This window comes from Arvicola amphibius, chromosome 7, assembly GCF_903992535.2.
Source record: "Arvicola amphibius chromosome 7, mArvAmp1.2, whole genome shotgun sequence".
Taxonomy (NCBI): domain Eukaryota; kingdom Metazoa; phylum Chordata; class Mammalia; order Rodentia; family Cricetidae; genus Arvicola; species Arvicola amphibius.
In genome coordinates this window covers 35998487-36017656 of record NC_052053.1, presented here as the reverse complement: position 1 = coordinate 36017656, position 19170 = coordinate 35998487, and the positions used below count along the sequence as shown (strand labels likewise).

Here is a 19170-nt window from a genome sequence, read left to right as displayed (position 1 = left end):
TAATTGATGGAGGATTCTCATTGGTTAATAAAGAAACTGCCTTGGCTTTTTGATAGGGCAGGATTTAGATAGGTGGAGTAGACAGAAAAGAACGCTGGGAAGAAGGGAAGTTAGTCAGACGCCATGCCTCTCTTCTCTGAGACAGACACCATGGAGCCAGCCGCCAGGGCATACATGCTGAATCTTTCCCAGTAAGCCACCACCTTGTGGTGCTACACACATTACTAAATATGGGTTAAAGCAAGATGTGAGAATTAGCTAATAAGAGGCTGAACTAATGGCCAGGCATGTTTAAAAGAATACAATTTGTGTGTTGTTATTTCGGGGCATAAACTAGCCAGGCGGCCACGAGCCAGGCAGCAGGAAGCGGCCCACTGCCCATCACTACAGTTAATGTTACTCCAGTGATAACAATACCAAAATAATAATGCTGATGGGACAAGTTGTTTATGTTGACATCAAGTGTAACAAGTGAAACACTCCTAAAAATAATGACAACCTTGAGTTATATCAACTTAGCTTATATAGTCCAGTCTGGAAATGGTCAGCAAAGAGACTGTAAGCAGGTATTAGGACTTATGCATGGGAATTGGGTAGGGCTTCTTTTTTGTCATGAATTTTAGTACTATTTCCTACCACTTACATTTTACCCTACAACACTTTCATAGAATCATTTAGCAATGCCAAATTATTAGTTGATATGTTATACAGTAATTTTAGGTAGTATCTGTGCCTTTTTCAAAAGTCTAGTGAAAATTCTTGAGAGACTTTTGATTTTTAAATGCTGTACATTTGAAATTCTTTATGGATAGATCAAACATATAAACAAAATCCACCTCCACCTGAGAAAGAAAAACTCTAGGAAACAATAAATCTCAACAAAAACTTACTGATTTGGGAATGACTATACTCAACAAGAACAATATTCATGTGAGCTTTGATTGACTAACTGATGGATAAATACAAAACTTGTTGACGTGCTGAGCTCTGAGAATGGCTGATGGTACCTGAAAACATCTGTGGAAGCATCTCTGTTTAGAAGGTTAGAGGTCAGAAGAAAGCAGGTTCCTCTCCAATGTAGAAAGGCTACAGCCAAGTACACCAGAGAGCATATGGTCACCCACACGACCATTGTCATTAGAATTAGTATTCTGTGATGGCCATTTTTATTTTAGGAAAATGTTAAAATTGAACACAGAATGCTTGTCTCTGAATACTAGCACTTGGGCTTCCTACTCTTGTGTACAGAAAGCATGGCACCTGCACAGACCTGCAAGAACTTTCGAAGGACCAGAAAAATAAAACTGTCCTCAGTTGTTCTGGCAATGAGAAATCAAGGCAAGCCCTCATCCAGCCATCTAACATGCATTCTTTCAGATACAGGCAACAACTTGGTTTGCAACGTTGTGCTTTAAACTCCAAAGTCAAGAAATAAAACAGTAATTTATTTTACTACTAAGTATTAATGTATAAGTTTTGCATCAATTATTTTAGTTAGGGGTCACCAAAGTCTCTAAAGATAGGGATGCCAACCCTTTCAATGTTAGGTTGGGTTAATGCTTACTGAGTCAGTCACCTAAGTACATTTTAAATCCCGATAATTAACTTTTGTCCTTTCTAAATTCATACCCTTAATTGTAATCAACTTTGCAGGAATCAACCAATCACTATTCTATGGGAAGTGCTGCGCATGCCAGAACGCACGTGAAAAGTCAATATACTTGAAGGGAAAGTCTGACTGATGGTTATCCCACAGTCCAGAGAGAGGGAAGGGGGAGAACAAAAATATGTCATGTTTATCATTTTTCTGTGTGCTTGTGCATGTGTTCACAAGCCCTGGTGCAAATGTGGAGGTCAGAAAAGACTTCTAGAATTGGATCTTTTTCTATCATCTGGGCTCTGGGGATGGAATTTGAGTAGTCAGGTTTGGTGGCAGAAGCCCTTTGCTGCTAAGCTACTTCAGTGGCCCAACTGGGAAATGTTAACTAGAACTACTCTAGTAACTTCAAGCTCCTCAACACACCCACCCCAACTTATCTTTCTCAACCGGAAAACACCTCTTAAGGGGTACTCAGGAGTTTTATCACAGCTATCAAGACTATAGTTTCCTAACTACTTAATTCACATGGAGGTAAGTTCCCTTTGGTTGGAGTTTTTTCATATGTGACAAAGACTTGTTTGCTGTCAATTACTAAGAAAATACCTGTAATTAGAATACAAAAAATATACAATACAATATCTTAAAATTCAGAGCCAGAAAATTTAGGTCTACGAGAAGGAAAATTTAATCATTTCTCATGACTAGTTGTGATGACCACACAGCGGTTTGCAAAGATCATGAATGTCCTAGAATGCTTAATTTCCTTTCCAGGACTCTTTAAGATCACAATATTTTTTTGACAATAATCCTAAGATACAATTTGACTTTTTTTACTGTGTGACACTTGCTCTTATGCAATAAAAGCGGCTGTGCCTGCACACAATTTAGGGCAATGGAAGCACACTGAATTAGCGGTATCCTAGTTTTCACCATCTGCCTTTGCAGCAAAAGGAAAAAAAAACAAGCCAAAACAAAATACATTTGTTTCATTTAAGAATATGCTTGGGGATATAGTAAAAGCTGCTCATATTAGTTATTGAATCTCTCCAATAAATAAATGTCTTTTAATATTTTCTGTGACACAATTAGAAATGTATATGAGACATACATAGATCTAATCTACATGGGAAGTAGAAAAAGACAAGATCTCCTGAGTAAATTGGGAGCATGGGGACCTTGGGAGAGGGTTGAAGGGGAGGGAGGCAGAGAAAAATGTACAGCTCAATAAAAATCAATAAAAAAGAGAAATGTATATAAAAGAACTTTCATGCAAATTAAGATATAACTATCTTTAGGATGAATATTTGTATGAATGCTTGACATATGAGATAACACAGCTACTTTCTTTAGCACAGAGTTTATCCGAATGAACGCTAGACACACCACTGATAATCTGACTTGAGTATAGCAAATATTTTCAAATGCAAACCATGTGAAACTAGTTTTTTAAAGAAAATAACTAATATATATGATTCTATCATAAATTCTAGCTTTTAACTGTCCGATGGAATTTGGGAAATACTGTACCTATACCATAGACTTAAGAGCTTTCTAACACTCAAGCATGTTTCTTAAGAGATTCATAGTGACATCTCAAAATCACATGATGAATCATGTCAACACACAGCAGACCTGAATTATTCTGTGAGTCTCTATTTTCCATGTGACCTATACACAATGCCCCAGAAAAATCTATTCACTTTGTAGGGAATAGACAATGGATAACACACTGTGCTGGCTCCAAATTCCACAGTGGAACTAACCTAAAACAAACCCTTCTTGTCTGCTATAGCATCAAAGAGCATTTATAATATGCAGAATAGGCCCAACAATACTTCTTTCAAAGTGACAGCTCTACAAGGCAGGATTTTCTTCACACTCTTCTCCTGAAACAACACATTGCAACAGGTATAGAGATGTGAATTAATGCCATTCTTTACAAGTATTTTTTATTTTTGAAACTATATTTTTCACAAAACATGATTTGTGTTAGTACGTGCTTGTTAATGTTTTCTTGCTATTTAAAATGACAATGTGAGCTGGATATAGTAGCACTTGCCTTATCCCCAGCACTCAGGGCAGAAGAAGGTGGATCCCTGTAAATTCAAGGCCAGCCAGAGCTACAGGAGATTCTGTAGTAAACAAACAAACAAACAAACAAACAAAAAGGACAAAAAACAAAACAAAAAGAACAAAACAAAATGTAGACAATGTGATTTGCAGACTTTTCCTCAGTTTTCAGGTGGAAAACAGTAAATACTTCTAGGCATAATCTTAACAAAAACCTTTGGTGTCCTACCAATTTTGTAAAACTTTACTGTTATTATGAGAGTGTGTGCATTTGTGTGTGGGAACTAGCACATGCAGCACAGAGGACAAAGGACAACCCTGTGGAAGTGTGTCTCTCCTTCCACATTTTCATGGGTTTGGAAGAAAGAACATGGGTCACCAGGCTTCCTGTGTCAGAGCTTTCACCCCTGAACCATTTCCCTGGCCCTCTAATTTCAGGAGTGTGAGTTGGAGGAGAAGGGCCTGGACAAGGGGGAGCTTCCACTGTGCTCTAAACTTGTTTTGACTCTCTATCTAGCAGTATGTCTTTGTGCCCACTATGATATAGAAACATTTACATAAAGATTGGTAGCTAGTATGAAGCTTTACTATTTGGAAAGAAACAGCTTAGAAAAACAAGCACTGCCAAATGCAGTGTTTTTCACAGGTCTTTCTCTAAGCCATTTCTATTAGCAGTGCCATGCTACAGATGTTTATAACAAGACATTAGAAACGGGGTAGAAAGAAGAACATAAACCAGACTGCAGAGAACCCCGGAACTGCTAAATATTGTCAGTTGTTTGTCTACTGTCAGACTGCAGAGAACCCCGGAACTGCTAACATACTGTGAGTTGTTTGTTTACTGTCAGCACAGGTTGTGCACTACAATCCTGGACCACCTCGGCTCAGGAAGACCAACGGGGGCAGACCTTGTGTTTAAGGGGCTGCTCTCATGCAGACATTTTAACACAGATACAAAACCAGAATGTATCTTCTAAAAATGTCACTTTTGATTTTGATACATATTTTACCAAGGAGGCTCTACATTTGGCTGACTTCCTACAAGATATGCTAGAGTCTGACACTGTCTTTGAGACCACTCATGATGCCATTATGGAAGAAACACTGAGACGTCACCATCCCTGCATTTCCAGTTAGCTACAACCACTGCATGATTTCATGATACATTTCTTATGACAAGTTTTATACAGTGCTATCTCCCCTCTCCACTTCTCATTTATGCATATTCTTTCCTGAAACACCTCTCTGGAAAATGCGTATGGCCAATCAAAAATGCAACAGACAGCAGAGCTTCCCATAGCTACACAGAAGGAACACACAAGTTAAAGTGCTCAGGTGCAGACAAGGGCTCACATAGTAAGCCTAAACACAGAGGTGTGATTGAACAGGGCTGCACAGGAGACCCAGACAGCCCTGCTCACTTCCAGTGACATCTTGCTTTCCTTCAGAACACAATTCATAGTGATAGGTCAATGATGGGATTTCCAGCCATACAATTGGAAGTCTAAATAAATGTGTGCTTGAAGCTGGGGATGAATGCTGAACCAGAGTCTTAATTTTCTAATTCATATTCACCAATTAAAAATAAACTGGATTTTTATGAGCAAATTTACATAAATCAGATGATAAAGCACCTACCACTAAAGGGTAGGAATTCAGCTCCCAACATTTGCATATATTCTCCTAAAGAAAACATAGGCATTTTAGCTTTTCATTGGAGAGTCTTGCTGTGCCGGAACTCTAATGGGCTTAGAACAGTAAATTTTGAAGAAACTGATTGCTACCCCTGTAGCTAGTAAATGTCTGCCTAGACCCAGTGGCATTTGAAAAAAGTGTTTTATCATAAAATTATCCCAGCAGAGTCCATTCTGCAAGATAGCATCATCATCATCATCATCAGTACTCCATGCAGGACCCAACAGCTCTGGCACAATATTGCCAGTCATTTATCTGTTGTCAGCACAGGTTACACACTGTAATCCTTGACTGCCTCGGAATTAGAATGTCTTTGATGTCCCCACAAGAGTTTTTTGCCCGAAGGCTTTACCAATGCTCGGCGGCTCAGTGTTTATTCCTCCTAATCTTCCTCTCATCTCCAGGCTAGCAGTGACAGATGGTTATGGGCACACAATAGTATTAAGAGTTTGATATTTTTTTTATGCTGTGCTCTCTGTACAACAAATAGCTATCAGACGCGGGCCAGAGAGCTGACATGGCTCGCGTAGGTAATGGCAAACAAACAGCTCGGGTTGATGCTTTCTGTCATTTCCCCTCCTAACCCTGCTTGTTTTCATTGTATACTCTCAAAGGTAAACTATATTAACCTTATAGACTGTTATTAAAAAGATATATCTATATGAGCATAAAGTGCTTTTCTTTTTTCTTTTTCTTACTCTTTTGATTATGAAAGTAATACTGCTGACATATTGAACAAATATCGAATGTCAACATAAATTTTTAGTGTGTGATAATATCCCCTTCATATAGCTGTGTGTCAGGCGGGAACCCGTGGATGATGCATAGCAGTAAATAACCCAAACAAAATTAGTTCTCTTGTCAGCTTCTACCTTGTATGTCCCCAGGCATCAGTAAAATTGACTGCACGCTAGATTTTCAAAATTAGCCCTAATGTTAGCTATGTGTCTGGCAACCTCCAAGTTTCCAATGTTCTACTATATTACCCGTAAGGATGAATGTGTTACTTTTATATTTTGGCATTTACTCTTGCTGATGCGGCTTTTTTCCCCTTCTCCAAATTAAAAATAATTTAGCCTTAACAATAAGAATGTGCACAAACATCATGCTGCATCTCTTTAAGCAACTAACTTTAGGCAATTAAATTAAATTAAAGCAAAAATATACAAAGGAAGAGAGGGAATTATTCAATTTAATATTGTTAATTTTATTAACATAGCTCTGCCTAATTTTGTGCAAAGTATTGAATCACACGGTTCTCAGTCTTGCCCCTATACTGGTGTTTTATACCCAGTTTTCAAATTATTCAACATTTTTACGAAAATCTAGAATCAAACTTTTAAGAATTGACTTTTTTGTAATAACTATTCACTTAGAAGCAAAGGTTAATGGAACAAGAGAGATTTTCAGAAGCTGGTAAATGAGGATGTGTATTTTACCTTCAAAGAGAGTTCATTTCATCCAGACCCATGGCATCTCAAATCACATTGAAAGATACTGAGCCTTGTGACATTCTGAGTACAATATGATGCTGAAGGGTGACGGTGGACAAACAGTCCCCAGACTGAATCTCCTAACAACGCTTAGCCCCTAAATTTCAGGTTCATGCATTTAGAATCAAAGACAAAATCCCTTTAGGTACCAGATGCTGCAGATCAACTGGGAGAGCTCGAGGAGTTTTAATGTGCTTGGAGGCAAATCCTGGGCAAAGGCGCCTTCCCGCCGGTGTGTGTGCTTATTACTTCACCTGCAGACAGTTGCTCTCAATCGGACCTAATGATCAGCCCAGCACTGCTGCAATAAAGAGGCCATAATCTGTAGGGGAAGCAACTCAAATCAGGCCACATGCAGATTAAACTAACTGGGAGGAATAAAAACTAGATTAAAATATTCATGCCTAATACCAGAAGATTATCAGGACATTTTACCTCCTTAAATCCTAATTTATAGAAGCCAGGGCTAGGTTTATATTTGGCGGGATTATATGCTGCACTGACTTTCCTGGGATGAGAGGAAATTCAGCTAGACAGTTTGTCAACACAATACAAAGGCATTTGGTAGGAGGTAGATGGCTTCCCGTGCACTAATACACTATGACAAGTAAAGGGAAGCTGTCCAGTTAACACTGGTGATAGAAATTATTGTATGAACAGTGGTGCGGTTTATTGATGTCCATATGTGAATTAATTCTGGATTAGCACTCTCTGTGAGTGTATAATGGCATCTGATTTTTCTACTTTGAAACTTCTTGAGTAAGATTTGATTTTCTAAATGTGTCTGGCTGCTATTGCTAGTTGAACAAATCATTACAAACGTCTTCTATAATCCACATATAAAGTAAAAACACAGCAACTAATATACAGCTGTGAGCAGTGCTGCCTTGGTTCTGTGCTAGTGTAGAACCATGTGAAACTCTAAGTGCAGATTCAAGTGGTCCTTTTCTTTAGAAGCTACAAGCCCACCATCAGAACCCATTCTGTAGAACTCTTAGTGAACTGGCATGTCTTGACTTACCACCTGTGAGGCCATGTGATATGCAGCGGTCTCTGTTGATCATGAGCTCCACACAAAAGGTTGCTGGGATCAAGAGCTAGACTGTTGCTCACAGGAAGAGAGCCGGAATTATCTTCTGACAAACTGGACTTCTCCAAGCCTGATTTCTGGATAGATGGATTGTCCAGGGTTTCCTGTCCTGCATCAAGGTCAGGGTGTTCCTCAGACTTTGATTTAAAATTCTCCAATAACTTCTTAGAATCCCTCTGCTCTGGCTGGAAAGGAGGCATCACGGGCAGAGCTGCAACACCATTTCCATTAAGGCTGAGCATCCTCCTTAAGTGGGCTATTTTGTGCTTGGGCATGAATCTGTTACAAAAAGGGAATGCAATATGTTTTTGTGAAAAAGAAGAAAAGTAAAATGAGTCCCTTACCTTCCTGTAAGGACACAGTGACGACATACCAAACTGAGAGAAAGCAAAGATGATACGACAACAGTTCTCAGGAAAGGGCAGCAAGTATTAGTCACCAAGAGAAAGCTCAAAGGTTTGAAGTTGGTCAAGCTGTTTTTGACAAGTTTCCAAAGAGGTTTTGTGGCTACAAATGGGTGTGGCACACACTGTATACCACGAGGTTATAGATGTACTTTATTATTTGCCACTCATTTGTCTTTCTGGATTCCCATTTTGTACTTTTCAGTCACTCTATGTCTTAGAACATTTATTATTCATTGACAATGTTTGAAACTTCCTTTGTTAACTCTACTTCTGTTAATGTGGCTGCTTTGTACTCCTGGGAACCTATATATGCCTTCTATTAAATTGACCAGTCTGATATTTCCTGAAGTATATTTTATTGGATTTCATTTCTATGTTTTCCTATAATGCTTTTTTTCAAACAGAGTTAAATATGCTACTGATTTTCCAAGAACCAACAAAATCCTTTAAAAACAAAGTCGTAACAGAATCTACAATCAAAGAGTCACCTATACCATTACAAGATCTAACCTCAAGGAGATATCCATCTCTGGGGACCAAACTACAAGTACTTAGAGTGGGAGAAAGGTGAGTGACCAGCCAACTAACCTATGCTGGCAGCACTTCACACACACAGACACCTTAACTTTCGAAACTGGGGAATAAAAGAGTATTCCCAACTTATAGACCAGTAAAGGCTTAAAGAGGACTTTATTGAAAAATTTTGCAGGGCAGGAAAGTTGTGTATTGAGAGGATAGTAGAGAGCATGGGAAGAAGAGGGTCTCATCTGCAAATAGCACACAACCCAGAGTCCTGGATGCAGGTCTGGAGGAACTGGCTGGGCCGGGTGACTGAACTCTCAGAATTCTCTAAGGCCATCCAGAGTCTCGGTCTCTTCCTGAATTGTGGAGCCAGTGAATAAATAGGGAATACGTGTACTTATAGGTAGGCAGGGAAGAAACCTTCTGGAAACAGAAAAAGGAACCCAAGTGGAGAAAGTGATTTTGAGAGAGCAATGCCACATTCCAGAGATGAACCAAAAGCCTTCCTCCACAGGACATGTAAACAGAAGCACAAGACCGTTCAGAGGGCCTGGAAGATGGCTGCTCAGCACTTGGAACAGTCCCATGCTGATGGCTGCTAATGCTCACATTGTTTCTGCAGGGTGGAATAGGCAGAAACCCTGCAGAAGACAAGGGTTGATGGGTTAGAGGCAGGGAGATAGGTGGATAAAGGACTTAGGACTATTTCCCAGGGGACACTTGCTAAGTAAAGAATTCAGGTTCTGAAGACAGGAAAGTCTTGAGCAACAGAAGAAGATATTGTAATATATGATGAATGGCAGGATTTATTGAAAAGGGATGATTTGTAAAAGATAATAAATGGCTTTCCTGCAAAGCTGAAGGAAAGAGAAAAGGAAACAGAAAAATAAAACAAGATACCAGACATGGAATCTGAAGACTTAGTTCATAAAGTCATTGGTTCAGGCCCCTTATTTCAAGCACGGCTAACAGAGGTGGAGATGAGAATTACAAACATACACATGTATACATATATGCCCCCTGGGGGAGAAGGATGGTCAGAAACAATATGTAGCGAAAGATATTAAAAACAAACACACAAACACAGGTGCATTGAGAAGTGAAGACAGAGCTTACGGAACAGGGAGAGAGCATTAACTGGGCCTAAAGACAGGTGTGATGAGCAACACTAGAAAGCATAGGGAAGTGTAAGTGAACTGAATAGTCTTTTTATAGCACACCATGGAGGTTCTACAATCAAAAAATGTCTCCAGGGAGTTTTTTTTTAATGAAGCCTGGTATCTATTTTGATTTCTAACAGGTAGAGAAAAGCCAATGAGATGCATGGAACACCTTCCTTCCCAGTGCTAAGCAGATGGCAGCACACACAGAGAAGGTGCAAATTATGGTACCAATTCTATAAGTACTTTAATAAAATAATACGGTTTTTGATTTAAAATGAGAAGAAGCCTTGGCATGTATAGACTGTAATTCTACCTCAAAAGTGCATAAGTTTTAAAGGAACAAATGAACTTACCTTCTTCTTAAAATAAATTCAACATGTGAAGGGCTCTTACTGTGTGTGTGTGTGTGTGTGTGTGTGTGTGTGTGTGTATGTGTGTGTGTATGTGTGTGCATGTGTGTGAGAGGGGGGAGAGGGAGCGGAAGTGGAAGGAAAAGACAGAGACAGATTTTTAACTTCTGGACAGAAGGACAAATGGTAAGAGAGGGAACCTTCAGCCTCAGCCACATCTGGAAAGCAGCAGAAATGTAAGCCTATTGTTTATGCAGATAAAGAATGCCAGCAAACCGAAAAGAGTCCAACAAAATTACAGACCAAGTATAAAGGATTCACAGTATCAAATCAATGGGCATTGAAACCACATCTTCATTTTTAGAAAACAGTATTGGGACCCATCTTACTCTATTAAAATACATTTCTACTGTCCAGCATGTGCGGGAAACTGCCATGAAAGGAAATTGGCTAAAGGGCTATAAACAATAGAGGCTGACAACAGACAAGGAATTTTGTGGTGGGCAGATTCTAGGTCATTCCACAGGCTTCCCAGACATTCTCAGGATGATCAGACTCTCCTGCTATACAGGTTGTGGCAGCTGCCTTGATAAATGGTAGTGAATAAGATGCAAAATATAAACTCAAGAGCTTACACATCCCAGACACCCATGAAATCAGAACCAATCCTGAAACAAGGATGGAATAAGGAAGATGTCTCTGAAAACACTCTGACCTGGCCTGATAAGCAAGTGCTCACAGGCCTAGGTAAACAGCACCCAAGTTCTGGGTCTTCCTGCAAAGGTAGGAAAAAGCCCAGTCTCTGTGAATGCTGGTTTCACTGGAATCCCTGACAACTGTATATGTTTGAAAATTAGAGAGATCTTAGAAGAGCAATAATAATGATTAAGGCAATGGAAGTGTTGATTTATGAGGACAGATTAGAGGAGCTAAACATGAATGGCTGGTGAGGTGACAACTAGACGGACACATAACAGGCGTCTCTAAGGGGAAAGAATAATTATTTAGCCTGGTACAGGGGGTATAACTAGGAATAATGAGATGAAATTAAGAATGGGAAATTTTAAGCTGAATTTCAAGAAAAACTCCCTGACGGTATAATTTATTAGCTCATAGAATAAATTCCCCATGGAATGCTAGAGCTAGGGAAACTTAATAATTGAGCTGGACAAAATACCAATAAATAATATAGATAACAATCCAGTACTTAGAAGAAGGAGGTTACAAGCAATTTTCCCTTATTTATACATCTTTTCACATTTTCTAAACAGTCTATTCATTATAGTCATTGTCAACCAAAGAAATACTTATGTATCACCTGAATTTAACAGGATGCCTCCTTTAGTTCTGGTAAGTTAAAAACACTACTCTCATATACTTTACAGCAAAAGTAATAGCAGAAAATACAACACATTTTAACTACTTTATTTCAATAAAGCTGGCTGTTAAGCAGACTGGACAAATACATTAATCTGAAAATAAAACAAAACAATATCATTCACCATCCCACACAATCTGAGTCTCTGTGCCTTGGAGCTCATATTTTTATAGGCATGTTTATGCAAACAATTTATTGCCATAATAGAAATTAAAAACAACAGCCTTTCTGCCTTTCTGGATGCAGTTCTGTGGTCAATTACTTCTCATCAATACCAAGTTCAAACAGGCATACTACTAACAAGCAGTTTGCTTAATAATAGCCACCACTCTAATTAACCCATCCAGAACATACTTAACCAGGCACTATTTATAATCTACAGTTAAGAGACGCCTGGCAATAGACTGTTCTTATGCTTTAAAAATACCTTAGAGATGGGCTGACATAGAAATGGACAGAATGTCCTAGTACTAACCTATAGAGTCTCTGAAAACAGGCTCAAATCCCAACACTTACATCCCTTCCTCAATTCCAATTCTGGTAGAGGTGCCAATGAGAAGAGAGCGAGAAGGTTTTGAAATTAGCAGAGAAGAAAAGGCAAAAGGAAAGACACAACCTGCCTTTGAGAGCAGGTATCAGGAGTCTCTCGGAAGCACTGTCAGAAACTTTCGGGATTATAGTTACTATACTCACTCCCATGCTTCTGCTCTGTTATGAGCCAGAGGACTCTTCTTTTTAACTTTACCCCAAACAATTGCCAATTTATGACAGAGTCTCCTTCCTTGCAGCCTCTTCTTTCAAAACCTAATCTTTCCCATCTCTGTCCCACAGTCTCCAAAGACATTGTCACAAAGTCCCAGGACCATGCCAGGCAATGTGTAAAGACAAGCTTAGGCAGATGTTTTCTTGGTCTAAATTGATATCCCTCTGTCCCACCCTTCCCAAGTCCACACACATAAACTTAGAGCTGAACCTGAAGTCAGTCAGGAAGCCACAGGTTCTAAATAAGTTTAAATAAGAAGGGCAGCAAGTAAAGAGAATCCTCCTAAAAACCTCAGTGAATTTCTGCTAGCATGCAGAGATGTATGTAGCTGACCAGAAGGGAATTCAAGAGGAAGGCACACTTCAAAGGAAGAAAAGGCAGCCAGACATGCATGTGGGTGCATACAATGCTGAAGGGAATGTTTTGGTTAAAATGTATTCATTGGAAGATATACTACTCACAATTCTCTTTTTACTAGATTGTTAATAAAAAGTACTTATAATAGTAATTTCCAACTACAGAGTTTTAAAGACAAACAAGTAGAGGTATGCCTATGGACTGAAGTCCACAGGATAATGATTATCTACAGTCTTGCTTCACATAGACTGGAGCGGCAGGAGGTAATTGAACAAATGGTGCAGAGCAGTGGTGAGGGAAGAGGGAAGGGCAGTGCAGATGACTAGTGCATCCAAGTCTGAGTCAGGGAGAGAAGGCGAACGCTGAGTGCACAACGGGCTGCTGTGGGGTGGGAAGGAGAGAGGAGAGGTCTGTTCCTGCACATGTCTACAATGGAAGGGCAGTGGTGGGCACCACTTTTACACAGTTTGTTTCATGCAACAATTCTGTGGGACATCAGAAATGGTTTCATGAGAAAACAAGCTTAGGAAATGCTGAGATAAACAACATTTATTCATTACAGGGCTTTTAAGGTTGCGTACTACCATGTGCTACACAAATGTTCATTCATCCACTCTGGAGTACCTAGTAGATCATAATATATACTCTCTCCCAAACTTAGTGCTCCATGGAACAAGAAACCTCTCTAATGTGGCATCCTCAGAACTAATGACTAATCCAGGAGACTCTAGGAAATGCTAGTTGAGGCTGAAGAAACATGAGTGAATAGTACGGGGCAGGAAGATGGGTGATGAATTGTCATACAGCAGCGACAACAGGAGGATGGCAGTTGGGAAAATAATGCTTCTCAAAGCAGAAACTATATACTGACATTCTGTATTAGTAGACAATATTAGTAGGATATATGAAAGAAATTATAGAACTTACAAAAAAGTGACAGAAAAAGATATACACACAAATGACAGGAAAAAAATCAACCATGTTCATCTAAGTGATTTCCGTGGATTCTTGCATTGAAAACAGCTTAAGGAGAAAGGAAACAGAAATAATAAAAAAGTTACTTCTAAAACTAACCAGAAAGAAACATATACAGCTTAGTGATCGAATCCCTTGGGTAATTTATTAAAAAAACAAAACAAAACTATTCATTGTTATCCAACAATGTGTTAGAAATTAATGACAAAATTAACATTTTTAGAATTTATCCACATAAGCAAATAGCAAAGATAATTAAAAGATCATGTTTGCCCACATGTCTCCAATACATCACTTATATGGTGAGCAGATTTATATACTTTATAGTATACTCATGAGGTATAAAAGCAAACCTCTAGACATAGAATTTGAATTTATACATATTCTCCCTTTACCTTTTGCTATGCTAAACATAAGAATCACAAGCAAAGAAACCCATGCTAATTACAATAGTATGTTTATAAGGCACAGCATTAAGCAGAAAGACCTGTATTCTTGGTTGGCTGTCTGGGGTATGGAGGCATGCTCGTTTTCACTGGAGATGACTAAGAGCAAATCTTAACAAAATAGGTGGTACATGTCCATGGAGGTTGGTTCAGTGTTGTCTGAACAGACCCAAGCCACAGACAAGTCAGTCACGCTCCCACACCCTCAGCACCACTGCTTTGGAGCATGAGATGAGACACCAAAAAGCACTGTGATGGGTGAGGGTGGCTTTTCGATGTTTAATACTTTTTGGTGACTGAAACAAGATTTGTGTCCTGTTACCAACATTCAAAGGCAACATGAACTCCAATCCTGAGTATATGGGAAGCAAGAGAGCCTTACTTGAACAAGATAGATTTTGTAATAGGAAATGAGAATCCACAAACATTAGTTGCAGTAAAAAGTAACAAGAAGATACCCTCCCACTATTGACTGGCCCAAGAAATGTGTGTTGGAACTGCAAGAGACAGGTCACACTGCTTAGTAAAGACATGCTCCTCCAGAGAAGACTGACAGAAAGAGCCTATGGCCAAAGGATGATTTCCTGACAGTCCCCTTTAAATGGTAGATATAAGGTTGTCTTAAGGAAATCATGTTCTGTTCTCAGAGCCTATTCCCAGTTGTTTATATTTTCCACCAAGACTTGTAAGAGTGATTTCCACAAATCTAACACTTAGGGGATAACTATTCTTTTATCATTTGCTTATACAGACTCTCTTAGAATAGTGTGTACAATTAGTATTATTTATCTTAAATGGTTATATCTTGAGTCCCCATTCCCTCTTAATTTCAAAGTGTTTTAGATTGTATACTTTGCTAATTTAACTGACTACTTATATGAGCAATTCACCTTAGCCAATTTTATACAATCCTTTTAGGATATAGTCTCCTCACAGAAAATTCAAATTCCTTACGAACATCTGAGAATATGAAAGCTACCTTGCATTCTTGCCAACATGAACTTCTGCCTTGACACAAAAGCTCTTTAAGGAAACAACTAAATTCTGGCTTATGTGAGGTTTTTTTCTAGCAGTTCCATACTTAAGGAAATCTCTAGCTGAACCTTCAAGGATAGAATTTTATTTCCCCAGTGAAGATCAGATTTTTAGGTTATACTTCTTTTTCTTTCTCTTTCCCTTGTGGCCTAATGGTACTGTGGGCCTTCTGGTCACTTTGCTCCTCCACACATTATCTAATGCTGGGATTATTCCTAAGATCATCCTGAGTATAAGTGTATTCTTCAATCACTCAATAAATAAGTCACTGTGTTTAATAATCAAGCAGATTCATCCAATAGATAGTTAAGCCTCCTCTATGTGCAAGAGGGCACATTTATACTTATAAAGCTTAAAAGCTTGTTTCCAGTGACATTTCATATACACTTGTTTTCATTGCCCATATCACCATTTATTCCCTCTCCCTCTATCTCTATCTCGCAGTGCTAGGGATTAAATTCAGGACTTTGCCTGTACTAGACAAGTTTTCAAACACTGAGTTACATCTGTAGCCCATCAGAATATTTTAAAACTAAACTGATTTCTGATGCCATCAATCAATGCTCCACAAACTACACAATTTGCTCATCAATTCTTTTTGTAGCTTAGAACTTCATATCTACCTTGTTTAATGATGGCGAAGTACTATGGTTTGAGTCTGAAATGTCCCCTCCTTTGTGCTCATCTTCTGAATGCTTGTTCCACAGTGTATAACAATATTTTAGAGACTGTGGAACTTTTAGGAGAAAGCAAGCTAGGGAGAAGCCCACAGAGGTGATGCCCACCATTCATTCAGATCAGTATTTTCAGTTTCCTAGTCTACACAATGTGAGTAGAGCTGCTACCACCTTTGCACCTTGGGCTGAAGCATCTACTGCTGGCTCTTGCTCACATGAACTGCCACGATGGACTAAAATCTCCATCAGCCCAAATCATCCTTTTCTCTTCACATTGTCTCCGTCAGGTGTATGGCTACAAATGCAAAGATCACTAAGGTAGCACACAAACACAAAGCCATCCTACAATGTGGATTTGAAGTCATTTCTTTCTAAGTAGAGAAGGGCCTATTTCCATGCACATGACTGACTTGTTGTGTAAGGATTCACTTTTCAGTAAGTCTCTCACACATTAATAAACCATGGACACTGGACAGGTCTGAAAGTGGCCTCCACTCACATGCTGTTCCTTTTCTCCCTCTTGGGAAAAGACATTATTTAGAGGTTTAAAAAGAGGTGGGAAAAGTACATTGGAATTGAAAAGACAATCACTTCCCTCTTTCTGAACAAATTTGAGGTAGGGTTTCCAATTGGGCCATTTCCTTTGGAGTATGACAAGATTTTTTTTTAAGATTCTAATTTGTACTAAAATTCTCTAATCCCTTTCCTTCCTCTAAACCCTTGCATATGTTCCATCCTATTCTCCTTCAAATTCATGGCCTCTTTTTGACTAATTGTTACTGCCTGCATACACATATATACACCTACTGTGGTGGTTTGAATAAGAATGGTCATCATAGGCTCATATGAATGCTTAGTCACCAGGGAGTAACACTATTTGAGAAAGATTAGGAGGTGAGGTCTTGAAGCCCACATCAGGTCCAGTTTCTTTCTCTCTGTGTGCCTTCTGCCAAAGGACCAGGATGTAGTTCTTAGCTACGTACTACTCCAGCACCACGTCCTGCCATGATGCTAATGGACTACAAGACTCTGAAACTATGTCAGGCCCCGATTAAATGCTTTCTTTTAAAAAGCTGCTGCAGTCAAGGTTCTCTTCCCAACAACTGAAGGTAGGGTGGAGGCTTCCTGGGCTTTTACCTGTCCACTTTGGCATATCCATTGGTGGTATGCCATGATTTTTTATGGATATTGTGGTGGGAAAAGTGGGGAACTGGTACAACACCATGATGGGTGAAACTTCCTGAAAAGGGTACCAGGAAAATAAGGAGGTTTTATATCCACGCTGATAGTGACAATAAAAGAGAATACTGTCAAAATTGAGAGAACCGGGGCAATAAAAAGAAAACGTCTATAAGCTTTGTTTCCCAATGTTACTTTTAAAAAACAAAAACAAAGAAACAAAAGAACAAAGACCCAAGTTTTGGTAAAGAAATTTTTCTTAAGACTATGTTTGTTCTTTGACTATTCTCTTAATCTCTGTAGTCCTCGGTTTTCTGATCTGCCCTGTGAGAGTGTGGCCACTTGCAGACTTTTCAAAGAGGCAAACGTCAAACTTCTAATCAAGTCTAATGTTTACCTTACCACTAATGGGCAAAGCAGCATGAAGAGCAATGCGGGGCACAAGGCATGTTATCTGGTTTCAAAGTCAGGGCTCTGCTAAATTTTAGCTGTCTTGAAAAAGTCTTTTCATTAGAAACCAATTAGCTTGTTAGTAAAACGGAAATAATACTGTTTTGCAGAATTACGATTTCATATTGGTTAGCATATGCTAAGAACTCAGTCAATTTCCACTCTAAAAAACTCGTGCCAATAATGAGGATCATGATGACATTTCGTGTGACTAGAGGGACACTGGATAGTCTGAGCACTCTTGCGCAGGGTTACATCATGCTTTCTTTAAATTTTCTTTCACATTATACTTTAGCCACGCATTTCAGACGAGCAGTTTAATATGTTAACTTCATGTGTATATGAACTAAAGATTTGTGTTCATGTCTCAGGAGCACATAAACTGCAAAAATCAAACAAATCTATTCCTCCTTTCTTCATATAGTATTGTTTTCTGCTTTTTATTTCCCTCCCACTCTTTCTTTACTACCCTTTCCCCTTTAAACTCCATAGAACTAGAAAAATAAGATCAGGAAAAGCAAAGCACCAGTTTCCATCCCTCGGGCATGCATACACAACATCAAAAGTACATCCCCCCATTATTAAATATTATAATGCTAGGTACTGATTCACTCATGTTCTGATTATACTGTTGTCTAATATTTAAGCCACAGAAACCAGCCTTATCTAAACTAATAATATAAAATAGTGTTAATTTTACATTCAAAGTAAGTGTGCAAGTTAAATACACAATATAACAGAAAATCAGAAATGCCTGACATGCAGGGTCATCCTACAATACAATCAAGGTAAAGAAAGGTCTGAAAAGTCAGTGAAAACACAGAATAAAAAAGGTTTAGAGAGAAAAAAATTATCTACCATTCAAGCAAAATTACACATGCTAGATGGCAGGCCAAATGGCCATCCATCCTCATGGAACACAGTTTGGGAGGTGCTGCATTCAGGAAGGAGCTGGGTGGGGCTACAGCAGAAACCACATCTGGAGAGAGCGTGGTTCCAGGACAGCACTACAACAGGATGCTCAGTTCTGCTCTCACGAAGCTCAGAAGCTTGCCAGGTATGAGAGTGTGAGGTAGGCTGTTGCTACGGTTTGGATGTTTTTTCCAAAGGGTGGTGCAATTGAGACGTGGAGGTGACAGACTCGCTGGGGAGATGAGTTTTAGGGAAAAAGTCTTCAGGTAATTTTGAGGCCTGCCAAGGAAGGTAGATTTCATGAGGTCCTTTGGTAACTTTGGCAAAGAACTACTACATAGAAGGCTGTATGCCCCACCCTCCCTCTCTCTGTTCTGGTTCAAGATGAGACTGCTTTTACACATATTCCCACCATATGGGCCACCATCTGCCATGCTTAGCAAAAGCCAATCCAATAGAATGTCTGATCTTGGACTTTGAACTTCTAAAATTGTAAGCAACATAAACCTTTCTTTGTATACGTTGGTCCCCTCAGGTATTTGATTGCAGTGATGCAAAGTTAACCGACAGAACTGTAACTAGGGAGGAAAATCACACATGCAAATGGC

General features: G+C 39.1%; 1 protein-coding gene across 9 annotated transcripts in view; it reads right to left on the bottom strand.

Moving 5' to 3' along the window:
* Gtdc1 (glycosyltransferase like domain containing 1) overlaps positions 1-19170 on the bottom strand; it is a 357538-nt gene that overhangs the window by 58863 nt on the left and 279505 nt on the right. For 8 of the 9 annotated variants that reach the window (XM_038337371.1, XM_038337369.1, XM_038337372.1 and 5 more), the window contains one exon: positions 7880-8227. The exons of the other annotated variant lie outside the window; for it this stretch is intronic. In XM_038337371.1, the coding sequence (XP_038193299.1) occupies positions 7880-8227 (348 nt within the window). The remainder of the gene's footprint in view (positions 1-7879; positions 8228-19170) is intronic. 9 annotated transcript variants of the gene reach the window in all.